Source organism: Mauremys mutica, chromosome 12 (assembly GCF_020497125.1).
Source record: "Mauremys mutica isolate MM-2020 ecotype Southern chromosome 12, ASM2049712v1, whole genome shotgun sequence".
Classification (NCBI taxonomy): Eukaryota; Metazoa; Chordata; order Testudines; family Geoemydidae; genus Mauremys; species Mauremys mutica.
The window spans coordinates 50,720,066-50,747,185 of NC_059083.1; the positions used below are offsets into that span (position 1 = coordinate 50,720,066).

The following is a 27,120-nucleotide window of genomic DNA, read 5'->3' on the forward strand; positions in this document are numbered from 1 at the left end:
ATCCTGTCAGAGCTTAGACTGAGCCAGGACTGAGGCATCTGGCACATGCCCACTGGCCTGAACCTAGGGACCTACCAGGTGAGGCGGCAGCTGAGTGGGGAGGTTGGAGGATCTAAATGCTGGACTTAGGCACCTAAACCTCACTGTGGATCTGCCTGAGCCTCCTTTTCCATCTCGGCAATTTTTCTTGCATTGGTGGGGCAGGCAGGCCGAATGGCTCAGCCACACACTGGGCTGTTGTAGCCAAGGGCGGCTGAGCAGGTGGTCAGAGTCAGAGCTGACCAGTGACCATCTCAATTTACCTTCCTGAGAGAAATAAATGACACATTATGGACATGGAGCAGTAGTTAAGGAGACAGACACGCAGATGGTTGCGTAGGGGAATGGACAGACAGACACAACTCACTGACCATGAACCACATCGATAACAGATTTTATTCATTAGAGAAGAAAAGAAAAACCTTTAAACATATACAATTATAAAACAAATCAAATCTTCCAAAATAAATATGCTGCGCTCTGTATATATGGAGAGCCAGGCACCGGGCCAGACCTGTTCTGAAAGGCAACTAAGGAAGTCCGATCCCCAAAGCTCTCCGAGATTTGGTTGCTACAACGCCCATTAGATGCCTTTAAACATCCGCAAGTCATAAACCAGTGAAACCACGGAGGTTGGGGCCAGTGATTCCAGCCAAGGGGGAAGGAAACAGAAACGAGGAGTGTGGAAAGGGAGAGGAGAAGGAGAAAGGGCAGGGAAGAGGTGTGGATGGAGGGGGGCATTGATGGGCTTGGTTCGGGGTCTCCTAGTCCCAGTGAGATTTCTTCACACCTGGGATCAGCCCATTGGGGTGGTTTATTGGGTTGTCAGGGGGCAGAGCCTGGGTACAGCTCATTGCCATGTGAGATGGGACCATGCTGAGTGGAGAGAGAATGAGAAAAGAGGGATCACTGTCCCTTCTGTAGGGGGAAGCATCCCATTCTGAGCTCCTATCTATACCCTCCAACCCGGCTGCACCAGTCCCTCGCTGTACAGGGAATCGCCCCATTCAGAGCTCGCCCATCTATGCCCCACACCCCAGCTATCTCAGTCCCTCTCTGTAGAGAGGATCGCCCTGTTCTCAAGCCCCATCCTTTGCCCCAATACCCAGTTGTAAATCCCCTGTATCCTGCTGGCCCCACAAGACTCTCCAAGCTATTATGCCTCTGGGATCCACTGGGGGGGGCAGCAGACAGCAGGATAAGTCCGACCCCCACAGCAGCAGCCGCAGACGGCAAGGCGCTACTTTTGCACATTCTCTCCCCAACGGCCTCACTTGCTCTGTGTGTGGTAGGCCACAGTAGCTGATGGGTACAGGGTTCCTGTGTCTTGCTGCTCACCACCAGCACGAGTGGGGTCTCCATGAGGATCTCAGGGAAGGAGACGCTCTGGGGGTACTGTGGAGACAGAAAGTCAGTCAGAAGGGTCGTTAACTCTGAATCCTACTGATGACTGTTTGCACATAATGGGTTGAAATTTCCCAACCCATTTAAGAGGCAGGGCAAATTCTACCATTAGCTCTAGATCCTACTGATGGTGATTTCCATTTCATGTGCTGAGGTTTTTAAACCTGCCTAAGGGATCTGGGTCCCCAAATTTAACAGGGGTTGGGAGCCCAAATCCCCTAGGCAGCTGTAAAAAACCTGAAAAGCCAGAGTGTCATCCCCCTGCCTTCCTACAGAAGACTGAGATGTGCTCTAGTGAGGGAGGAGGTGCCCAGTCTCCCAGCAAGTGTCAAAATTATTTTTCCCCTGCTGTGCCCTCCTGTGAAACTAGTGGGCTTCTGCTTCCCTGGATGTGGGGATGGATAACACCAGGGTAGGGAATTGCGATCCCCCTCCCTCAATTTAAAGGCACTTCCACCTCTACTCCATAACAAGAGGGTTGGGAAACACACATTGCCCCCACTGTGCAGTGGCAGTCAAAAAAACTAACAGAATGTTAGGAACCATTAGGAAAGGGCTGATAAGAAAATATCATAATGCCTTTGTATAAAGCTATGATATGCCTACACCTTGAATACTCATGCAGATCTGGTCGCCTCATCTCAAAAAAGATATATTGGAACTGGAAAAGGTACAGAGAAGGGCAACAAAAATGATCAGGGGTATGGAACAGCTTCCATATGAGGAGAGATTAATAAGACTGGGACTTTTCAGGTTGGTAAAGAGACGAGTAAGGGGGGATATGATAGAGATCTATAAAATCTTGATTGGTGTGGAGAAAGCGAATAAGGAAGTGTTATTTACTCCTTCACATAACACAAGAACTAGGGGTCACCCAATTAAATTAACAGGCAGAAGGTTTAAAACAAACAAAAGGAAGTACTTCTTCACACAACACACAATCAACCTGTGGAACTCTTTGCCAGGGGATGTTGTGAAAGCCAAAACTATAACAGAGTTAAAAAAAGAACTAGATACATTCATGGAGGATGGCTATTAGCCAGGATGGGCTAATAGCCCATTGGCTATTAGCCATCATCATTGGCTATTAGCCAGGATGGGCAGGGATGCAACTCCATGCTCTGAGTGTCCCTAGCCTCTGTTTGCCAGAAGCTGGGAGTGGAGGACAGGGGATGGATCACTTGACGATTGCCTGTTCTGCTCATTCCCTCTGAAGCACCTGGCAGTGGCCACTGTTGGAAGACAGGATACTTGGCTAGATAGACCATTAGTCTGACCCAGTATGGCCGTTCTTATGTTGTTATGGTGACATAGGCCCCAATTCCAGGGTCTGTGGCCCCAACATTCCGGGGTCCGTGGCCCTGTAACTGAGGTCTAACGTTCCACACAGGAAGTGATGCACATAGCAGACAGGAAGTCTCGAGTTCATTCATGCCTCCCACCACTGCAGTGGGGGTGGGAGGAAACAACAGATTGAGGGAGGGGCGTGAGGAAAGGGTGGGGATTAACCCTTTAACTGACAAAGGGCTACAGTCTTGTTTCAACCTGCTATCTCTGGTGACTTCCCATATCCCTCCTCCCCCACAGGGCCAGGCCTACGAATCCCTCCAGCACTAAGGACCAGCCTGAACTGGTGCTGGATGTGGTGGTGCTGGATGTGCGGCTCAGGGATGGCCACTGAGTCACCGATGACCACACCCCAGCTCTGCACCATGTTATAGACAGTGACAGCAAAACAGGGGCCCTCGGAGTCAGGCAGGCTGAACGTGCTGCCAGGAAACCAGGCAAGAGCATGAGCAAGGTGCTGGGACAGGAGTTGAGGTGACGGATGGATGGTGCTGAGGATATATAGATGGATGGATGGAAGGCCACACTGATGGTCATGAGGATGAATGGATGGGTGGATGGAACTGAGGAAGCATGGATGGCTGAATGGAGCTCGGGAGTGACAGATGGGTAGCAGGATGGACAGATGGATGGAGCTCAGGAGTGACAGATGGATAGCAGGATGGATGGATGGACTGGAGATCAAGACTGACAGAGGGATAGCAGGATGGACAGGGCTCTGGACTGACAGATGGATAGCAGGCTGGACAGAGCTCAGGACTGACGGATAGCAGGATGAATGGATGGACAGGGCTCTGGACTGACAGATGGGTAGCAGGATGGACGAATGGACAGAATTCAAGACAGACAGACAACAGGATGGACAGATGGATGATGCGGAAGATGGATAGGTGACATCAATAAAAAGCACTAAAGATGGATGGACGGACAGGCCGGTACTCACAAGGGCACTTTCTCATCTGTGGTAAGGCTGAAGACCACCCTGCCCAGCACTATGGCCCCAGTGTTCACACACAGCCGCAGGGTGCTCAGGAGCCGATGCTCCAGTGCCACCTTCTGGCCCAAGGACCCCTGGTACCACCCATCCCCACAGGGGCCCAGCTGGGATGGGTGCACGCTTCACAGTGTGCTCTACAGTTTGTTACCCTTCACTTTGCCCTGCATGGGGAGGAAGGATGGCAAGGTCACTGACTGAGACATGTCTCCAGGTAGTCCAGGCAGGGAAGGGCAGGGAGCAGGGCGGATGCTCTACCATGTTCTTCAGGAGTCTGGTGAGACACTCCAGGAAATCCAAGAGCTGCTGCTGGGGCTGCCAGGGTTTGGGCCAGGCTGGCTCAAGGGATGCTTCATGGAAAAAACCCTCCAGGGCTGCCGTGTAATTCTCCTCATATTTATGCAGCTGACCCAAGAGAAACACAGCACAATGCTATTGCTACAGAAGCAAGGCTTGGAGCCAGGACTCCTGGGTTCTGTTCCAGGCCTGAGGGGGTCTAGTGGGTTAGAGTGAGGGGGCTGGGAGCCAAGAGTCCTGGTTTCTATTCCTGGCTCAAGGTGGAGGTGGGATCCACTGGGTTAGAGAAGCGTGTGCGGGGAAGCAGGATTCCTGGGTTCAGTTCCTGGCTCTGGTAGGGAAGAGGGGTCTAGTGGTTAGACCAGAAAGTAGCAGTGACATACAGACACCCTGAGCAGAGCTCATTCCTTCCAGCAGGGGGCAGCAGGCACACAGACAGACACAGACACACACCCAGAGTACACCACAGCTCTTTCTAACTAGACAGCCAAAGAGAAAGCACCCCAACTGAGTCCTGGCCCTGCTTCCTGCAGCTCAGTGCAACTTTAAAACCACATTGGGGCACTGATGCCAGGACTGACATCCAGAAGAGAGCACCCCTACTGAGCCCCCATGCCTTTCAATCACACTTTCCGCTCTCCTCCCTCCCACCTTCTCACTGTAGCTCTGTTGAGGTGCAGGTCTGGCTTACAGGATGCTGTAGGATCCACCTTTTCCTAGTGTGGAGAGGAAATCAATGGCAGAGCACGCCCTACAGAGCCTCCCGCCTGCTCTCTGCAGCACAGCACCTCCAGTGTGATGCTGGAGCACTGGCACCAGCATTGGCTCCTAAAGAAGAGTGCCCTTTACTGAGCCTTCTGTTCCGCTCCCTGCAGAACAGGGCTCCCTTGCAGCCAACAGAAGACAGAGCAGTACCTACTGCCTAAGCATAGGCACTTAGGGCCTGCTGGGAGATATTGGGGTTCTGGCCTGTGTTGAAGAACAGCGAGAGGTAGGCATTTCCTAGGATATCTGTTGCAGAAAGACAAAGAGGTTAGTATTGAGAACAGATGGACAAAGGGCATCAAAGATGAATGGCTGGCTGGCTGGAGGGGTATAGCTGAGGATGGAGGATTGAATGGATGGCTACAGATAATGATGGGTGGAGGGATGGCTATAGCTGAGGATGGATGGACAGAAGCATATAGCTGAGGGAGATGGATGGACACAGCTGAAGATGGATGGGATATAGCTGAGGATGGATGGAAGGATGGATGGACGGATATAGCTGAGGATGGATGGATGAATGGATGGACAGAGGCATATAGCTGAGGATGGATGGTGGGATGGATGGATACAGCTGAGGATGAATAGATGGAGGGAGGGATGGCTATAACTGAGGATGGAGGGATGGTGGGACATAGCTGGATCTAGACTGTTCTCAGTGGTACCTAATGACAGAACAAGGAGTAATGATCTCAAGTTGCAGTGGGGGAGGTTTAGGTTGGATATTAGGAAAAACTTTTTCACTAGGAGGGTGGTAAAGCACTGGAATGGGTTACCTAGGGAGGTGGTGGAATCTCCTTACTTAGTGGTTTTTAAGGTCAGGCTTGACAAAGCCCTGGCTGGGATGATTTAGTTGGGAATTGGTCCTGCTTTGAGCAGGGAGTTGGACTAGATGACCTCCTGAGGTCCCTTCCAACCCTGATATTCTATGATTCTATGATCAAGGATGGAGGGTTGAATGGATGGATGGATGGATATATCTGAGGATGGAAGGATGGTGGGGCATAGCTGAGAATGGATATATCTGAGGATGGAGGGATGGTGGGACATAGCTGAGAATGGATATAGCTGAAGATGGAGGGATGATGCGACATAGCTGCATAGCTGAGAATGGAGGGCTGAATGGAGGGATATCACTGGGGTATATTCTCCTCTCCCTAGAGCTAGGTGAAGGGCAGGAAGTTGCAGAGCGTGCTGTTCAATGATCATAATAGTCAGCTGTGTGTGTGTGTGTTCCCTCTGCGTACTGCCCCGGCTCTGCAGATAGCTGGCACAGCAGATCCCCAGAGAAACCTCAAGGACCACAGACTCTGATAAGGTACAAAGGCACCCGGCCAGGTTTATTGCCAGACAAAACAGTCTCCAGCTCCCTGGATCAGATGTCTACAGTTCTGCTAGTACATATGTGCTCCCTGACATGGACCGGCTCAGTCAGTGGCGGGAATTACCACTGCCTCCTAGGCCAGACCAAGACAACTACACAGGGGTGCAGTCTTATACACAAGTATAAACAAGTTACACATCACTTCTGACGTATTGAGGTACAACCCCTCTACACAGTATGGTGCCACCTATCACCTTGTACATGTTGGTTCAAGCAAAACAATTCTATCCATCATATTATCCTTTTGACCCTGTGTCAGGAGTCTACCCTCACTTGAAACTGGGCGGTTTCAAAGTGAGGACCCGCATGTCTTCCCCCCACCCCAAAATCCTAGGGTAGGTCTCCTTCAGGCTGCCACCACTCGGTCGATTACGTGGGCCGAGACACCCCTATATTCCCCCTCCCACTCCCCTTTCCAGAGACGTTCCCTGGGGAAATACAGATCCACTCATCGGAGGGAAACCTCCCCCCCTCTCTCTCTCCTAGCCACTGGAAAGAGATACCTGATTCAACGGTTTGAATCAAACCCAGGAGGAACTATCTCCCCCCTCCCTTCTCTGCCCGGAGATAAGCCTGTCTCACCACCGAGAGAGTGTCTTCGCCCCTCCCCCTATCCACAGTAGAAGGGATTTAATCAAGTCTTTATAGAAAGAATTTATTAAAAGGAAAACAAGAAAATACAGAATCTCTATGAGCCCAAGCTGGACACTCATAGGGTATAACCTTGCTAAGTTTTGGAGAGAATCCTCTCTCTTTCTCAGTACACAAAACAGCAGAATAAGAATAATCAATAACAAACACACAGAATTGCAAGCATAGGATTATTAGGTGAGGACACAACGTATCTTTCTAATACTCACTATCTTGACTAGAAGAAATTAGTTCAGAAAGGTGGAAACTTGTAGACTTGATTAAAACATCTGGACCCTTGTAACTCCAGACGGCTAAAGACACAGACCCCCCCAAACAGAGGGAAAAGTTCCCTCCTAGGAGTTTCAAATTCTCTTCCCTGATTGGTCCTCAGGTCAGATGCCCACCAGGTACTATGCTTTAACCCTTTACTAACTATTCATGACACGCCCCCCAAATCGTCACAGTGGGATCCACTGGCGGCGATTTCCTCCTAGAACTGTAAAACAACCAGAGTAATAAAACACATGCACTATTACATCGACTACTAAGCATGAAAACATATTAAGAACAGTTTTTAGCCACTTGATTCTGGGAAACTTTCACGAGAGAGTGCATCAGCAACTTTGTTGGAAGCTCCTGAAATGTGTTGAATGTCAAAGTCAAAGTCTTGGAGAGCTAAGCTCCAGCGGAGAAGTTTCTTGTTGTTTCCCTTGTTGGTGTGAAGCCACTTTAGCGCAGCATGGTCAGTTTGTAGCTGGAAGTGCCGGCCCCAAACGTATGGGCGTAGCTTTTCCAAGGCATACACAATGGCGTAACATTCTTTTTCACTGATGGACCAGTGGCTTTCCCTCTCAGACAGTTTCTTGCTGAGAAATACGACAGGATGGAAGTTGTGATCTGGTCCTTCCTGCATTAGTACCGCTCCTACCCCACGTTCAGATGCATCGGTGGTAACTAGGAAGGGTTTGTCAAAGTCTGGGGCCCTTAATACAGGGTCCGACATGAGCATCGCCTTAAGCTGGGTAAAGGCTTTCTGACACTCATCAGTCCACTTAACTGCATTTGGCTGGGTTTTCCTGGTCAGATCAGTTAGTGGGGCAGCGATTTGGCTGTAGTGTGGTACAAATCGCCTGTAATATCCGGCCAAACCTAAGAAGGATTGGACCTGTTTCTTTGACCTTGGGACAGGCCACTGTTGGATAGCCTCCACCTTGGCCTGTAGGGGGTTGATGGTTCCTTGACCCACCTGGTGTCCTAGGTAAGTCACTCTGTTGTGGCCTATTTGACACTTTTTGGCCTTAACAGTTAGTCCTGCCTGCCTGATGCGCTCTAAAACCATTTTCAAATGTTCTAGGTGTTCGGGCCATGAATCAGAAAAAATGGCCACATCATCGAGGTATGCAACTGCACAGTCTTCCAATCCTGCTAGTAGACCATCCACCAGCCTTTGGAAGGTGGCAGGTGCATTCCGCAGTCCGAACGGAAGCACAGTAAACTCATACACTCCTGCATGGGTGATGAAGGCAGATTTTTCCCTGGCGGGTTCATCTAGTGGTACCTGCCAGTATCCCTTGGTTAAATCAATGGTAGAGATGAACTGGGCACATCCCAACTTTTCCAATAGCTCATCAGTGCGTGGCATTGGATAGTTGTCTGGACGAGTTACAGCATTTAGCTTACGGTAGTCCACACAAAAGCGTATTTCCCCATCTGGTTTGGGAACCAGAACCACTGGAGATGCCCATGCACTGGTAGAAGGGCGGATGATACCCATCTCCAACATGTTGTCAATCTCCTGTTTAATAGCAACTTTGGCATGAGGTGACACCCGGTAGGGTGGTGTTCTAATCGGGTGAGCATTACCTGTGTCAATGGAGTGGTAGGTTTGCTCAGTCCGTCCTGGGATGGCTGAGAACAAGGGGTCGAAGTCAGTGCACAGTCCCTTGATCTGTTGCCGCTGTAGACGTTGTAGGGTTGTGGAGAGGGTCACCTCTTCCACACCACCATTTCGTTTACCTTCGTAGTAGACACCTTCAGGCCACTCGGTGTCATCTCCTTCCTGAACTGTAAAGTGACAGACCTGTAATTCTCTGGGATAAAAGGGCTTTAGAGAGTTAACATGAAACACTTTAGGCTTTAAAGAGGAATCAGGGAATGTTATGAGGTAGTTAACAGCTCCTAGGCGCTCCTGGACCATGTATGGTCCTTCCCAGGACGCTTCCATCTTATGGGCTTGTTGCGCCTTCAAGACCATGACCTGGTCTCCTACCTTGAAGGACCGCTCCTTGGCATGTCGATCATACCAGACCTTTTGCTCCGCTTGAGCATCCTTTAAGCTCTCTCGAGCAAGGGCCCAAGAGTCTCGGAGGGTGTTTTGAAGGTTGCTTACAAAGTCCAGAATGTTAGTCCCTGGAGGAGGTGTAAACCCCTCCCATTGCTGCTTTACCAGCTGTAATGGCCCCTTAACCTCATGGCCATACACCAGCTCGAATGGTGGGAATCCTAAACTGGGATGTGGAACAGCCCTGTAGGCAAACAGCAACTGTTGTAACACTAGATCCCAATTATTGGAGTGTTCATTGACGAATTTGCGGATCATGGCCCCCAAAGTTCCATTGAACCTTTCCACTAGGCCATTAGTTTGGTGATGGTACGGGGTGGCAACCAAGTGATGCACCCCATGAGTTTCCCACAGGTCTTTCATGGTCCCTGATAGGAAGTTTGTTCCCGAATCTGTAAGAATTTCAGAGGGCCAACCCACCCTGGTAAAAATGTCAGTTAAGGCCTGGCACACAGTGTTAGCCCTGGTGTTGCCTAGAGCTACTGCTTCCGGCCATCTGGTAGCAAAGTCCACAAAAGTCAGTATGTACTGCTTTCCTCTGGGGTCTTCTTTGGGAAAGGACCCATAATATCCACAGCTACTCGCTGAAATGGGACCTCCATTATGGGAAGTGGTTGGAGAGGGGCCTTGATCTGGTCTTGGGGTTTTCCTACCGTTTGGCATACCTTACAAGACCGGACGTAAGTGGTTACCGCCTTGCCCATCCCCTCCCAGTCAAAGGACCTTCCCAACCTGTCTTTGCTTCGTTTCACCCCAGAATGGCCACTAGGGTGATCATGGGCTAAGCTTAAGAGCTTTTCCCGGTACTTGGTCGGAACGAGCAACCGTTTTTGAGGATGCCAGCCCTCCTGGTGTCCACCAGAAAGAAATTCCTTGTATAACAGTCCGTTCTCCACAACGAACCGGGATCGGGTAGTAGAGCTGAGAGGCGGTGGGTTGCTGTGTGCCGCCGCCCATGCTTTCTTGAGGCTGTCATCAGCTTCCTGCTCTTTCTGGAACTGTTCCCTTGAGGCGGGAGACACCAGTTCCTCTGGAAGCGATGTAGGTGATGAGGTTGTTTCCGTTGACTGTGGACCGCTCCCCGCTGGTGCACAAAGTGTCATTTCAGGCTCCGGCTGAGCCTCTTGGGTAGGGTTGTTTGCTGCTTCTGCCAGTTCAGGCCCGTTGGCGCCCTCTGGCGGTGGAGTTGCAAGCGCTGGCGCCGGTGCTGGCGCTGGTTGCTCTTCCAGTTCCGGTTCTGGGACTGGATATACTATGGCTGCTGTAGGTGTTGGCCTGGGATCCGGTTCCACCACCTCTGTCTGGGTCTCTGGTAACACAGACGGGGTCTCGGTGGATGGCTCAGGAACAGGGATGGGTCCGGCAGCTCGTCTGGCTTGGCTGCGTGTAACCACTCCCTCTGTTTTTTGCCGTTCAATGTGTCGGGCCAAGTCGTTCCCCAGTAGCATGGGAATCGGATGGTTGTCATAGACAGCAAAAGTCCACTTCCCTGACCAGCCCTTGTACTGGACAGGTAAACGTACAGTAGGTAATGTTACAGGTTTTGACATGAAGGGTCGAATTGTCACTTTGGTTTTCTGGTTGATGAATTTGGGGTCCACGAAGGTTCGGTGGATAGCTGACACATGTGCTGCAGTGTCTCTCCATGCGATGATCTCCTTTTCGTCCACTCTCAAAGTTTCCCTATGTTCTAAGGGTATTTGAGATACATCTATGTCCGGCTTTCCTTGGTGTGAAGGTGCAAGGAGTTGCACTCGGTTTAGGTTCTTTGGGCATTTGGCTTTGATATGCCCCAATTCATTGCATTGAAAACATCGCCCAGTTGATGGGTCACCGGTTTGTGTTGGTCTACTGGAGACTGGTGAGGTAGAAGAAGAGGTAGAGTGTGACTGTCCGTGGGTTGTAGGTGTGGGTTTGATTGGTCCGCGACGGTAGGGTTTAGTGTCGGTGTGTACCCTGTTGGATTCGCTCCCCTTGGCAGTAGCTTTCGTGTTGTCTACTGATGCCATCCATCTGGCTCCAATCTCTCCTGCCTCAGTGAGAGTTTTTGGTTTACCATCTTGGATGTAGCGTCTAATGTTCTCCGGAACACCATCCAAGAACTGCTCCATCATCATCAGGAGGGTTAGCTCGTCCATGGTTTGAACATTGGCTCCTGCTAACCAGGAAGAAAAATGCTTTTCAATGTAGGAGGCGTGTTTTGGAAATGACTCCTCTGGTGTCCATTTCTGGTTTCTGAAACGCTGACGGGCGTGATCAGGGGTGATGCCCATTCTGAGTTTGGCCTTGGTTAGAAATAGTTGAAAGTCGTTCATTTGGCCCTTAGGCATTTCAGCTGCCACCAGGGCTAATTGTCCGCAGAGCTGTGGCCTCAGCTCTACCATGTATTCTGCTTCAGGAAGACGGTATCCCAGACAGGCCCTTTCAAAGTTTTCTAAGAAGGCCTCAACATCTTCACCTGCCCTGTAGGCGGGAAATTTTCTCCGAGAAGGTTGATCATTAGGTTGAAGAGGGGTTGGATTGGGTGGAGTTTGCTGTTTAGTTTTTTCTAATTCCAGAGCCTGTCTCTGGATTTCCAGTTCTTTGTCTTTCAACTCCAGTTGTCTTTTGTGCTCAGCCTCTTTGGCTTGTATTTTCTCCATTTCTCTCTTGTGCTCAGCCTCTTTGGCTTGTATTATCTCCATTTCTCTCTTGTGATCAGCCTCTTTGGCTTTTTCTTTCATTTCAATCTCCTTGAGTTTTAATTGTAATTCCATGTCTTGTAATTGCAGTTCTTTGTGTCTTGTTTCCAGTTTAGATGCGGCCTTGGCACTCATTGTGTCTGTGTCCTGGCGCTGGCCACACCCCTCTGCAGTCCGTGAACTGTTTGTGGTGTTTGACAGTCCCTAACCCTGGCTATGATAACTTGAGTACAGAAAGATAAAGCAATCCTCTGTATAGCAAACTGTGGTTTGTGTAATGTGACTGTTTTGTACTGAGAAAGAGGGAAAGAGTAAAAAAAAATTCCTCTGTCTCCCTCTGCTCTGAGTTTCTGTACTCAGCAGCCCAGCTGAAAGGCTGCTGCTAACAATACCCCTGAGAAAAATCTGGTCTATTCCTTAGGGATTTGTGTTCTCCTGTCTTCTGATCCTTTCAAAAGACACAGGGAGAAAAAAAACCTGGCTGGAGGGTTTCTCTCTCCCCCACCAAACCTGTTTTTCCTGTTGGATGGGAATGTACTTTGTTGAGCACTTCCCCCCACCTCAGGAATCCTGAGTGATATCTCGTCTCACAATGGACGAAAACACCGCTCCACAGGGGGCTTTGTAACAGAAAGCCCTGGAAGAAACTGAAAATCTTCTAACCCTGAAACTGCTTCAGAGTGCCTCTGGTAGAAAAGCCTTGCCTCTCTCTCTGGGTCCAAAACACCACTGCCACCATGTCAGGAGTCTACCCTCACTTGAAACTGGGCGGTTTCAAAGTGAGGACCCGCATGTCTTCCCCCCACCCCAAAATCCTAGGGTAGGTCTCCTTCAGGCTGCCACCACTCGGTCGATTACGTGGGCCGAGACACCCCTATATTCCCCCTCCCACTCCCCTTTCCAGAGACGTTCCCTGGGGAAATACAGATCCACTCATCGGAGGGAAACCTCCCCCCCCTCTCTCTCTCCTAGCCACTGGAAAGAGATACCTGATTCAACTGTTTGAATCAAACCCAGGAGGAACTATCTCCCCCCTCCCTTCTCTGCCCGGAGATAAGCCTGTCTCACCACCGAGAGAGTGTCTTCGCCCCTCCCCCTATCCACAGTAGAAGGGATTTAATCAAGTCTTTATAGAAAGAATTTATTAAAAGGAAAACAAGAAAATACAGAATCTCTATGAGCCCAAGCTGGACACTCATAGGGTATAACCTTGCTAAGTTTTGGAGAGAATCCTCTCTCTTTCTCAGTACACAAAACAGCAGAATAAGAATAATCAATAACAAACACACAGAATTGCAAGCATAGGATTATTAGGTGAGGACACAACGTATCTTTCTAATACTCACTATCTTGACTAGAAGAAATTAGTTCAGAAAGGTGGAAACTTGTAGACTTGATTAAAACATCTGGACCCTTGTAACTCCAGACGGCTAAAGACACAGACCCCCCCAAACAGAGGGAAAAGTTCCCTCCTAGGAGTTTCAAATTCTCTTCCCTGATTGGTCCTCAGGTCAGATGCCCACCAGGTACTATGCTTTAACCCTTTACTAACTATTCATGACACCCTGTCTTTAGGATGGGTCAGCATGTTCTATGTGAAATGTGTTAGTATCAGAGCATTCTGGTACCATCCTGGCATATGTTTATATTTCTAGTGTCCAGTACCTTTTAGGTAAGTGTGTTTTTGAAACATCAGTCTTCTTCTTGCCAGCTTCTGTAAGCAGGGCCTGCCTTTAGCTTACAGCTTTGCTTTGCTTTATGTTAGCAAAGTCTTAACCATTACTTTAGCTCAGGCCTTAGGCCATATACCGGGCTTATGATATAAGGCAGACCTGCACAACTTGTAAAGCGGCAAGGGCCATATTACTCCAAAGAAAACAGCTGAGGGCCGAACCCACCCGGCCCCGCCAACCCAACCCCTGAGCAACGCCAAGCCCCTCCCCGAAACACAACACCCCCGCCCAGCACCGCCCAGCCCCCCTGAAATACTCCCCGCCCAGTGCTGCCCAGCCACCCTGAAATACTCCCCCCCCACAGCATGCCCCCCCGCGGAAACAAACCCTCCTTCCCCAGTGCTGCCCTACCAAAACAGCAGTATTGAACCTTGGTAATATGTTATAGTGAGACCCTAAGGTAGTATAATTAAGGTAAAAGAAAAATGGTTTTTTGGTTGAAGTAGAATAAGATCTTCCCTCAACGTTGTAATCAATTGCCCTGTTGAATGAACGAGGTGTGAATGAGGAAGGCGTGGAAGGCAGCACCTCCAGTCAGCTGCAACCCTTGGAGAGGGGATGGGAGCCAGACCAGATCAGTAGAACAGGTCAGCCACTGACTCCTCGCTCGCCTCCTCAGCTCCCTCAGGGCCTCATCTTACTACAGCTGAGTAACTAAAGTCCTCAAATCATAGTTTAAAGCAGCGGTTTTCAAACTTTTTGAGCTGAGCCCCCCCTTTAAGTTACAATTTTGGGTTGTACCCCGCCCCCAATACCTGCCATTCTCCCATGGGGTTTTCAGGGTGGGGGAAGGTGGTGCTATGGTCTCTGGAGGCAGAGCGAGAGACGGAGCCAGAACTGGGTGTGCAGGTGTTTACACTGCCCCACAGGCTGGATGGCCTGCTGAGGTGAGTCAGGGGTGGAGGTGGCGCTCCCTCTCCAACCTTCCTCCACCCCCACGCGGTGCTGGCCCGAACCCCTCTGAATGTTCCTTAGGGAGCATGCCCACAGTTTGAAAACCTCTGGTTTAAAGACTTCAAGTTACAGAGAATCCACCATTTCCACTAGTTTAAACCTGCAAGTGACTCATGCCCCATGCTGTAGAGGAAGGCAAAAATCCCGCAGGGTCTCTGCCAATCTGACCTGGGGGGAAATTCCTTCCCAACCCCAAATATGGCGATCAGTTAGAATGGGGGTGGCCAACCTGAGCCTAAGAAGGAGCCAGAATTTACCAATGTACATTGCTAAAGAGCCACAGTAATATGTCAGCAGCTCCCCATCAGCTCCCCCCTCTCTCAGCGCCTCCCACCCACTGTCAGCCTCATGGATCAGCGCCTCCCCCTCCCTCCCTGCACCTCTCTATCAGCTGTTTTGTGGCATGCAGGAGGTTCTAGGGGGATGGGGGAAGGAGTGAGGGCACGGCTGCTCAGGGGAGGAGGTGAGAAAGGGTGGAGTGGGGGCAGGGCCTGTGGCAGAGCCAGGGGTTGAGCAGTGAGCACCCCTGGCACATTGGAAAGTTGGCGCCTGTAGTGCCAGCCCTGGAGTCGGTGCCTATACAAGGAGACGCATATTAACTTCCGAAGAGCCACATGTGGCTCTGGAGCCACAGGGTTGGCCATCCCTGAGTTAGACCCTGAGTGTGTGGGCAAGACCCACCAGACAATACCTGGGAAAGAGTTCTCTGTAGTAACTCAGAGCCCTACCCATCCAGTGTCCCATCACCAGCCATTGGAGATTTTTGCTACCGGCAGTCACCAATGGGCCACATGCCATCGTAGGCAGTCCCATCATCCTGCCATAAATTTATCAAGCTCAGTCTTGAAGCCAGTTAGGTTTTTTGCCCCCACTGCTCCCCTGGAAGGCTGTTCCAGAACTTCAGTCTTCTGCTGGTTACAAGTGTTCACCTAATTTTGAGCCTAAACTTGTTGAGGGCCCGCCTGTTTATATCCATTTGTTTTTGGCGCTTAACTTAAAGAACTCCTCTCCCTCCCTATTTATCCCTCTGATGTATTTCTAGAGAACAATCCTATCTACCCTCAGCTTTCTTTTGGTTAGGCTAAACAAGGCAAGCTCTTTGAATCTTCACTCATAAGGTAAGTTTTCCATTCCTCTGATAACCCCAGTAGCCCTTCTCTGCACCTGTTCCAGCTTGAATTCATCTTTCTTAAACATGAGAGACCAGAACTGCACACATTATTCCAGATTAGGTCTCATCAGTGCCTTGTACAATGGTACTAACACTTCCCTGTCTCTACTGGAAATACCTCGCCTGATGCATACAAGGACCCTGTTTCCTGTTGCAGGCCTGCTATTTGCACCGATCTTGGGCTGGAGGCTTTAAAAAGCAAAAGGAAAATAGCTAAAGCCGCCCAGATGCTCAGAGAGAGGGCACAGAGAAAAGCACATGGAAAAATGGAGAGGCTAAATCACATACAGGGATTGCAAAAGCAGAAGGCAGTCTAAGGGGGGCTATACAGCAAGGCTGTGTGTGTGGGGGGGAGTGTCTGTGTGTGCATCGCTGTGTGTGTGCTGGGATCAGTATGTGTGTGTGCAGGAATCAGTGTGTGTGTATCGCTATGTGTGTGTGCAGAGATCACTCTGTGTGTGTGTGTGTGTGTGTGTGTGTGTGTGGAGCAGCATCTGTGCATGTCGTGTGTGTGTCTTCAGGGATCAGTGTGTGTGTGCACAGTGATCAGTGTGTGTCACTATGTGTGTGCACAGGGATCACTGTGTGTGTCCATTGCTGTGTGTGTGCACAGGGATCAGTGGGTGTGTTCATCACTCTGTGTGTGTGTGTGTGTGTGTGTGTGTGTGTGTGTGTGTGTGTGTGTGTGTGTGTAGGGAGCAGTGTCTGTATGTGTCGTTTGTGTGTGTGTCTGTGTGTTTGTGTTCAGGGATCAGAGTGTGTGTGTCACTATGTGTGTGCACAGGGACCACTGTGTGTTCTCATCGCTTTGTATATGTCTGTGTATGCTATGTGTGTGCGCAGTGATCAGTGTGTATGTGTGCATTGCTATGCGTGCAGGATCGGTGTGCAGGGATTAGTGTGCGTGTTTGTGCAGAGACCAGTGTGTGTATGTGTGTGTACTGCTGTGTGCAGGGATCAGTGTGTGTTTGTGTGCAAGATCAGAGTGTGTGTGTCATTGTGTGTGTGTATGCAGGGATCAGTGTGTGCGCACAGAGATCAGAGTATGTGTTGTTTGTGCAGGGAACAGTGCATGTGTATTGCTCTGTGTGTGTGTGTGCAGGGATCTCTGTGTGTGTATGCAGGAATCAATGTGTGTATGCGAGCATTGCTGTGTGTGAAGGCACCAGTGTGTGGGAAGGGTCGGGGAGGGGACTTCTTGCCGGGCTTGCAAGGTGGTGGTTTCCTTCTCCCTCCTCAACCATGATTGCCCAGCTCTTCCCCTTCCTCCACCTCTGACCTTCACCAGAGGAGAGCGGAGCTTGGACAGGGCAGGGACATCTATTGGGCTGGAGGGGGAATGCTATGCTCTACACACACACAGCCCCTTCACTGCACCCCCACACACACACTGCTCTTGCACTGCAGCCCCCCTTCCACAACCCTTGCATTGCTCTTCACACACACAGCCCTGATCGCTACTCCCCCCCGCTTCTGCATTGCAACCTCCCACACACTCCCTGCATCGCAACCCCTGAATTCCTCCTCCCCGCCAGCCCCTGCATTGCACCACCCACCCACACAACACTTGCATTGGTCCAGACACCTCCCACCTCCCCCCATTTACCAGCCCTCTACAACCTGGCCTGTGCTCCCTACACTGCCCACCTCTCCCACTCCTGGGATCCCTTTTTAATTCCATGCTCTGCTAGTGTTGCCGCCTGTCCAGGTTTTCCCAGGAAAATCCTTTTCACTTTGTTGAGATAGCTGTCCTGGGAAGTCTGTCTGGGTGCTCGGTTCGTGCTATCAGCTGTCCAGTGCGATGGGCTCAGGACCATCCCAGCTGTATCTAACAGGTGGCTACCCTACAGATCTTCCAACGGTCCTGGGTTTTGTGGGACTGTCCCGCTTTGACCCCAACCCCCCGTCACTGTTGAAGCGGCTCATATCCTGTGGGGATGGCTGAGCTCGACTCCCCGCTCTAGGCATTCTGCCCTGATCCCTGGCACATGGGGTTGAAGCAACATTCATATTTGGCCCAGCCCTGCTGAGGGGGGAGCGAGGGCATGGCCAGGCCAAACACAAACGTTGCTGTGACTCCACACACCAGGAACCAGGGCGTAACGCCCAGAGCAGGGAGCTGAGCCCAGCCAGCCCTGCAGGACAGGAGCTGCCACTATAGGATGAGTATGAGACAGGCTCACTCTGCAATCCACCCCCCACCTACCCTGGGGGCAGCACCTGTCCCTCCAGGGGCCTTCCACCCCCAGGTAGCACCTAGCCCCTGCATCCACGGGCCTCTTTTCCCCTGGGGGCAGCACCCATCCCACTGTAGCCACTTGAAATATTGGGAGGTATGACCCTACCCCAGCCTGTGCTGCCCAACCCCTCCCCAGGTTGAGCACACCCTGCCACCCACCTCCCCTGATTTACATCCACTCCCTTGCAACCTGGCTTGTGCTCCCCACACTGCCCACCTCCATCTCTGCTGGGATCCCTTTCTGATTCCACCCCCCTGGCCAGCTACCAGGTTCCCTCACCAATCCTCCCCCTGCAGCACCCCCAGCCTGCACTCTCCACACTGCCCACCTCCCGCAATTTACCATGCCCCTGCAGCCTGGCCTGCACTCCCCATACCACCCTCCTCCCTGCTGCTGGGATCTCTCCCCAATTTGCCTGCATGTCCCACGCTGCTGTCTCCTCTATTGCTGGGATCCCTTCCCCAGTTTACCACTCCCCTCCCACCTGGCCTGTGCTCCCCACGCCACCTACCTACCTCCCTCACTCCTGGGATCCTTCCCTGATCTCATACCCCCACACCCAACCTGCCTTCCCCACGCTGCCCGCCTCCCCCACTGCAGACATCCTTGATCCAACAAGAACTAGAAACCAAGATACAAAAGATCTTTTTTTGCTAATCCTTATTTCTGAGAGGGTGAACAACCTATTTACAAAGGTCACTTTATACAGTGCACAAAGCCATCGGTTGTGAGATGCCAAAATCAACCCTGCTTCTCCCATTGTGGGGCCCAAAGATTATAAATCCTCATGAAAGTGAGGGCTAAATTAATGAGTGTGAAATGAACATGGCTGAACTTTAAGTGGGGGGGATAACTGCAAAGGGAAGGATGAGGTGGAGCATACTTAGGGGAACACACTGGATAACACTGAGAAATATACACACACATATGAACACAAGCATAAATATAGAAGCAAAAACACACTTACACAGAACTATGCATGTATACACCCATGGAGCTACGCACCCTCCCCCATTCAGAGATAAACGCACACACAGAAAGAGGCACCCACCCACATGTATATCTGTACGCATACACAAGAAAGACACACCAAAATACACACACAGATTTAAGCACACATATTGACTTACACACAGAGACAATACACAGCTATCTAGATTTATACACCCATGTGTACAGACAAACACACTCACACATAGATTGACCCACATACACACACAGAGGCAAACACACCATGATACACGCATAGATTTGCATGCACACATAGACACACACACAAATACATTATCTCTCACACACAGACAACAACAATGAATTTGTAACCTATTAAGCAGAGTACATCAGAACCAGGCCCAGATCCTCAAAGGTATTAACGTGCCTTGAGGTTCTTGGTCCAAATGCGATGGGATACTACAGTCAGAGGCAGGGGCGGCTCCAGACCCCAGCACGCCAAGTGCGTGCTTGGGGCGGCACGCCGCGGGGGGCGCTCTGCCGGTCTCCGGGAGGGCGGCAGGCGGCTCTGGTGGACCTCCCGCAGGCGTGCCTGCGGAGGGTCTGCTGGTCCCGCGACTTCGGTGGAGCATCCGCAGGCACGCCTGCGGGAGGTCCACCGGAGCCGTGGGACCAGCAGACCCTCCGCAGGCACATCTGCGGGAGGTCCACCGGAGCAGCGGGACCGGCGACCAGCAGAGCGCCCCCCGCGGCGTGCCGCCGTGCTTGGGGCGGCGAAATCGCTAGAGCCACCCCTGGTCAGAGGGTGTCAATTTTACAATCTGAGAGGGACAATCCAAGGGTAAGAGAGGTTTACAGTCTGAGGGACAGTCTGTTGGTGACAGATTGTGACAATGAAATTGACACTCAGAGGTGACAGGGCATTACAGTCTAGGATGAGAGGTCAAGACAATCTGCCGGTGCCAATCAGAGGTTGATTACATTACAATACCTAAAAGAAATATCCCAATACTGAGGAGAATTCCAAATCCAGACAATATGCATTTTCGTTCTTTCCCCCACTGACAGATGGGCTGAATTTCCAAGAGGCAGGTGTGGAAGGCACATTACCGGCTATATCCTCTTCATCTTGTAGGCCCTGCTGGCTCCAGGATGTGGCTCCAGCTCATTGCTGGGAGAGGAGAAGGTGAAGAAGCTGTTGCTGGATTCACCTGCAGGTGGGGATGTGGCAAAGAAGGGTTTGAAGTGGAAGTCTCCCTCCCCACACCTGCCCCGGACCGGCGTGGCATCCCCAGGGAACCTGGCAGCATTACCTAGGAAGGAGATGATACAGGGTCAGTTGGATGCTGGACTCTCTATCAGGATAGACATAAGTGACTACAGTAGTGTGACAATTCGGGGATTGAACATAGAATCTCCAAATCTAAGACCATGAGTGACCATGGCTTGATTTAAATACAGGAGCTAAGGTTGGGTTTGTCACAGGACATGGTGGAATTTGAAGACTTGATTTAGACCTAAATCCATTAGCCTGGATTCGTAAACCTTTTGATGAGGAGGTACCAGCCACGAAAGAGACAAATGCAACGCTCAAGAATCCAGCCCCTAAAATTCATGAGATTTGCTTACAAAATCATGATGTTCTTAAAATTATATTATATAAAAAATTTCCTTCTGGTTCTGTAGAATTTATTGGTCAGTTTCCCTCTTTTCTCTGCAACCATGGGGGCTAGAAATTTACCCTTTTTTTAAACACACCAAATGCCCAGAGACTCACAGTAAAGTTTGTGCGTTGGTGAAACCACATGGCTAGCTAAGGTTGGAGAAATTGCAAGGGATGTTCAAAGCTTTCGGATTCAGGGCATTAATTAACCCATGTTCTGGAGAAATCCCCTCTGAGGGGGGAGAAAAGAGCTTAATCTCCATGGCCCATTCAGTCCATGGTCTCTCCTCTTAGGCTGCCAAGGAGGGGGGCTATTAGTGTGAGTGGGGTTTGATAGATGGACAACTGTCCAAGCTGAGAACCCATCAACTTGTCTCACACAGGAGGGTCTAATCAAATATTTCACAGCACTTGGAGAGTGACTGCTCTGTGTGAAGCCCTTCTCCTTCAAACGCACACACATATGTGCCTCCTCCTGTCCTATGGCATGGAGGGAAAGTTCAGTCTCTATAGCCCACTAAACCCGTGTCCCCTCCACTAACAGTGTCAGTGTAGTGACTCCTTATGCCAGTTTTTGCAACCTCTGTGAGTAGTGAAATGAGAACTCTCCACAGATCTTACCCAATGGGAAGCCAAAGACAGCAGGCTGAGGCATTATGGGAGGCTCGTGGGCAGCCTCCTGATTAGCTATGGCAATGTTGCGCAGGCGGAGGCTGTCATAGAGGCCCTGGAGCTTCTGGTACTGGCGGTTGCGCTCCATGAGCTTCTCAGAGAGCTCGCTGAACTTCTTCTTGTACTCCTCCAGCACCTTCTTCAGGGAGGAGACCTCGCTCTTCATGGAGGTCAGTTCCATGTCCTTGCTCTGCAGCTGCTGGGTGTACACCTTCTCCATCTGCTTCAGGTGTCCCTCAGCCTTGCTGTAGGTGTATTCCTGGTACAGGCGCTCCTGGTGAACCTGCCATGTGGAGATTATGACAGGTGTGACAGGCTTCTTTGACCACTGATTGTCAAAGGAAAGTGAAGTCACTGCATCTGAGATATCGTAGCATCACTACAGTGTACCAAAGGAAGGATGGTCTGGAGTTAAGGCATTGGACTGGGACTTATGAGATCTGGATTCAGTTCCCACTGCTGCCACAGTGACTTTGGGTAAGTCACTTAGGTCAATATTCTCAAGAGGGACCACAAATTTAGGGTTGCCAACATGAGACATCTACGGACTGATTTTCAGATGTGCTGAGCACTCCACACTCCAGCTGAAGCTGATAAGAGCTGTGGGGTGCACAGTGTGATGTTATTGACATAAACTGTGACTGTATAAATCCTTGTTGCAACCAGGGCCCTATGGTTGCACCAGGTCTTGTACAAGGAGGCCAAGTGGGGTGTCTATGGAAAGGTTGTAGTCTGCTGGTTATGATTATGCTGTCTGTATGTGTGTATCTTTTTTTGTATTCAAAGTTATGAATACTGACTATGTACTTGTTTGGTTCTAAGTAGCCTCAGTGAAGCATTTGGTCAGCTTCTTCGGAAAGGACTATTCTCAGTAAGTGCCCAATCAAGAAACACTTAACTAACAATGTATTTTGTGAGGTGCCAATCCACATCTGAGCTTTCCTGGGAACATTCACACTAACATGTAAAGAATGGTGTCGGCCTGCAAAAAGCTGCATCATTCATAGACACGTGACTTGCCCAGGTGACTGCAAACTCCATCTTGTTGAGGGAATTTTACGCAGGAGAACAAAGGGGTTTCCACCCACAGGAGAAAGACTATATAAGGCCCTGAAAACTCCTCCATTTTGTCTTCAGCTGGCTCAAAAGATAGCCTCTCCATCCCAAAGTCATGCTTGAAAGAAACTATAACAAAGGACAGTAACTACGGGGGTGAGTAATTGCTGGACCCAGACTAGGAAGGAGTCTAGTCTGTAAAAGAAGCATATTGGAACATCTCTGAGGGTGAGATTTACCTGCATTTAGTTTCCTACTGTATTAACCTTATACTTGCATGTTTTTCTTTTATTTTGCTTGGTAATCTACTTGTTCTGTCTGTTATTACTTGAAAACACTTAAATCCTACTTATTATACTTAATAAAATCACTTTTTGCTTATTAATTGACCCAGAGCAAGTAATTAATTCCTGGCAAAGCAAAAAACTGTGCATATCTCTCTATCAGTGGGTGAATAATTTATGAGTTTACCCTGTATAAGCTTTATACAGACTAAAACGGATTTATTTGGGCTTTGGATAAATCAGTTTATCCAAAACGGTTATGGTATTGGGAACTGGGTATCTGGGTGCTAGAGACAGGAGCACTTTATAAGCTGTTTCAGTTAAGTCTTCAGCTTGTGGGGGATGTGGTTCAGACCTGGGTCTGTGTTTGTAGCAGGCTAGCTTGTCTGTCTCAACAAGACAGGCTACTGAAGTCCCAAGCTGGCAGGGAAAATGGGCTCAGAAGTAGTCTCAGCACATTAGGTGGCAGTCCCAAGAGGGTTTCTGTGACTCAACCTGTCACACACAGCATCTCTGTAAATCAGGTCATATGGGTCTCACGTTGAGCACTCTAATGCGAGGCTCCTAAAATTAGTGGACACTTAAAAATGTTGCTTTAATGTCCGTACTTCAGTTCCCTACATGTAAAATGGAGATAGTAATAGAGACATACTTCTCCTTGAGGATAATTCATGAATGTTTGTAAGGTGCTTTGATATTGTTGTGATGTAAGGAAAGAAAGAATGTATAGCAAAGATGGAGAGAACCTTCCATGGTGACAGATGAGAAAGAGAGGAATGGCTAATAGAGTGATAATGTTTTACACTGACAGTTGGACAGAGAAGGAGGGAGGGAGAAGTGCAAATACCACACTCCGGTGATTTTGAACCAGAGAGTGAACCTTCTCTGTGGTCCCAACAAAACCAAACAATGGGATTTCTTAATCCTATTCCATTCCCTTTGGCTCCTTTCCACAGTTTTCAGGCCAAAAAATATAGCATGGTGGCCCTCCCTTTGGAGTCACCTAGGTGTCAGTTCTGCCCTCCATGTACGAGATATAGGTAGCCATAAGGACTGAATTTTGGATCTTTCATTCCTTTAACAAACAAAATCTCTTCCCAATTATATTTTCAGAGACACTTTTGAAGTTGTCTACCTATCCTAGGACATCATGCTGATGCCCCACCTGAGGTGGATTTACCTGGTATGTCCAGAAGGCGAGTGCACGGGAGCTGATGTCCAGCACAGTCTCTGGCCGAAGTCCAGCTAACACCATGGCCTTGTGTTCTTCAGAGGGACTTAGCTCAGTGCGGACAATATCTAGCTTGCCAGAGAGGGCACTGTTGCAGGCAGGACAGACTGCTGGTGAACGGCTGAATTCCCCACTACCGTGCTGGTCACAGAATATGTGTGAGCAAGCCGTGACCCAGGCATAGCCTGAGAGCTTGACACGGCACTTGCGGTAATTGCACAGCAACATGTCCTCACACACGGACATTTCAACGGAGCCAATAGCAAGGGTGTTGACTCCAAAACAAATACCCCCGGTGGAAAGGAATCTGCCACTCACCACACCAAACCTATAGAGCAAAACAAACATACAAACTGGGATTCTTAAAGGGGCCTAAGCGAGTTAGGTGTCCAATTCCAATTGAATTATGGAATTCAGGCATCTAACTTCCTTATGCTGCTTTATAAATTCCACCCTAAAAGCTGAAGTGGAAACACTGACACTTTTATGCAGCATCAAAATAACCAGTTGGATATTTTTCTTCAGAAACCTCTTGCCTCTGTGAAGAAAAAAATGGCCCAGTTTTCAAAAGTGGTGGCAACCAAAATCCCACATTTGGCCACTAAAATGGACACTGGATACTTTAAAGGGCTATTTGGGGAAACTCTGTCAATCCTCATTTTGGAGTTCTGGACAACCCATGTGTGAAATTGGCCATGTCCTTTTGGGAAATGACATTTCTTCCAGTCTAGTTAATATTTTGAAGGGGCAACTTTAATTCTTTTAATAGTGTCCAAAAGCCACATTGGGAGAGTCCTGTGCATGTCAATGGGGATAGAGTAGCACGGTTGCCAGAGATGCCCAGCTTTTGGGTATGAGCTAATCCATCTTTTTACTTCTGCCAATGCACATGGGGTCTACAGTGTGCCAATGCAAGTTTGGCCTGTGTTAGAGCAGGGTGGGGCTGGGAGTTAGGACTCCTGGGTTCTGTTCCAGTTGTGGGAGAGAAGTGGAGTCTAGTGGTTAGGAGTCAGGACTCCTAGTTTCTATCCCCTCTTCTGTGCAGGCAGTAGAGTCTAGGGGGCTGGGAGGCAGGACTACTGGATTCTATTCCCAATTCTGGGAGAAGCCTGTTTTCTAGTGGTTAGAACAGGTGGGACTGAAATTAAGGCTCCTGCAGTTGCTTCACAACTCTGCCGTAGTTTCACTTTGCAGTGTTGTTGTAGCTATGTTGGTCCCAGGATATTAGCGGGACAAGGTGGGTGAGGTGATGTCTCTTTCACCAACAGAAGCTGGTTCAATAAAAAATAAGTTTTTGAGCTTGGTCCAGGTCTGGTCCAGAAGAAGAGCTCTCTGTATCTCAAAAGCTTGTCTCTTACATCAAAAGAAGTTGATCCAGTAAACGCTATCACTTCACACACGCTAACTCTCTATAGCTTCATTTTGTGATCTTGGGCTAGTCAATTGTGTGTGCAAGTTTTGAGTGGGAACTATACGGCTATTAGGGCAACTACTTCCAAAGTGTATTTGTAGTGTTTTGCAAGGCTTTCAGTGCAGGTTTGGGGTGCACCAATGGCAGTTTCACAGGTGCTGGTAGAGGGATTATTTCCATCTGACATTATAGGCTATGACATGGGCCAACACGGATTTCTGTTGTCCCACCAATACGGGTTTAGTGAATACCAATGGTGTCTGGTCACACATCTACACAGGATTCCCTGCTTTGGATGATGCACCTTTTGACAATGCAACTATGCAATGTTTTCCTGCCGTTGAGCATTTGGTGTTTGCCGACAGAGTACTGCCATGAGTCCATATCGTGGATTTTTATAGGTCCAAATTGGCACACGCCAACAGCATTTTATCCCATGGCAATATTGGGACTTTCTGTCTGTTCATGTGAGCCTGCCTGACACCAGTGTGTTTTTTGGTCATTAAAGTGGCCTTGTTAGGGGATCCACCCACACTGGCTTGGCATGAGCCAATATCGCCAACATCGCCATAGCATAAGCATGAAATGTGCCAAAACTGGTGCCTCACGGCTTTGATATAAGCCCATGTGGGATTAGTGGGCACCCCATTGGCGTTTTTAGGAGTGTGTGTACAGGGTGTGTGTGGAGGGGGGGGGTTGCCCCATAGGCTTTGACAGAGCCACTGAATCACAAACGGCCCCATTTTATAAAATGGCGGCTGTACCTTCCTGCCCTGCGAGGTGAATTTGACACACGTTTATATTTGGCGGGAAAGACTGACACGGGGTGTGGGGAGGAGCTAGTATCCCCCAAAGTAATGTGGGGGCTACTCGCTCATTGAGCCGGAAACCACGCAGCGGTTAAAAAAAATCCGTTCGGGCAATGAAAGGGCGGGAAAATAACCGCCTCCGGCGAGTAAATCCGTCTCTACGCATGCGCCGCTGCTTCCGTCCGCTTCCCCCTCCCTTCGCCGAGGAGCGTTCCGGCACCGCCCCCACTCCCTCCCGCTCGCACCCGCCTACAACAGCGGCGCGCGACAGCTTCACCCTTCAGCGTCCCAAAGCGTCTCGCGCCGCTCGCCCGCCCTGCCCAAAGCACTTTTTGATGGGAGGGTGAGGAAGGAGCGTGGGACGTACCATTGTAGAGAAAGGGGGAAAGGGCTAGTCGGTGAGGTGGCGCAAAATCCATCTAGCTCTTGAGGCATAAAGACAAAATTCGCTACAAAATATGTTGACTAGAGGCTGGTATCCCAAAATGCGCCAAAAAGGGTCTCAGCTTGTTTACACCAAGCAGCCCCCTTCTGCGGAAATGGTTTGGTCCGAAAGTCCCTCCCCGGCTTCTCTGCACAGCCACTGTGGGGGGAGGGCGCCGTGACGTGGAGGAGTGAGCGGCCACAGCGCCGCCTTCCCTGCCGACAGGCCCAGGCAGAAGCGCGTGCTGCTGCTTACCTAGCGCCCAGCCCCTACGTCACCAGGGCACTTCCCCCCCGGCTGCTGCCAGCCCCACGTCAATGGGTCACCCATGATGCACCCCCTGCCTAACCCATATCACCAGTGCACCCACGCGCCCTCTGCCTGACCCACATCATCAGGGCACCCGCCTGCCCGAGCCATGTCAGCAGGGCACCCACCCACCCGCTGCCCAACCCATTTCAACAGGGCAGCCACGCACCCATTCCTGATCCAGGTGAAAACGGCACTGACACATCCACTCCCTGACCTGCATCGAAATGGCATCCAGTTTCCCCATAAAGCCATGTCAAAAATGGTACGCACTGCAACATTTTTCAAAGTGGTACCCAAGGCTTCCCCCACAAAAAAAGTCAAGTC

At 50.0% G+C, this 27,120-nt stretch overlaps 1 protein-coding gene across 5 annotated transcripts; it reads right to left on the minus strand.

Annotated features, from left to right (window-relative positions):
- Positions 1 to 499: 499 nt before the first annotated feature.
- On the minus strand, positions 500 to 26,716 carry CCNB1IP1 (cyclin B1 interacting protein 1). Of its 5 annotated transcripts, none has more exons than XM_044981560.1 (5): positions 26,428 to 26,716; positions 23,790 to 24,168; positions 21,219 to 21,552; positions 20,045 to 20,247; positions 500 to 1,434 (listed from the first exon to the last, which is right to left on the minus strand). In XM_044981560.1, the coding sequence occupies exons 1-4, from the start codon at positions 26,493 to 26,495 to the stop codon at positions 20,048 to 20,050; spliced, it is 981 nt and encodes a 326-aa protein (XP_044837495.1). In that variant the 5' UTR covers positions 26,496 to 26,716; the 3' UTR covers positions 500 to 1,434; positions 20,045 to 20,047. The 5 variants fall into 5 exon arrangements, with proteins under 5 accessions (XP_044837495.1, XP_044837498.1, XP_044837496.1 ...); XM_044981563.1 differs by lacking the exon at positions 26,428 to 26,716 and adding an exon at positions 26,306 to 26,370; XM_044981561.1 differs by lacking the exon at positions 26,428 to 26,716 and adding an exon at positions 26,016 to 26,221.
- Between the last annotated feature and the right edge of the window lie 404 nt (positions 26,717 to 27,120).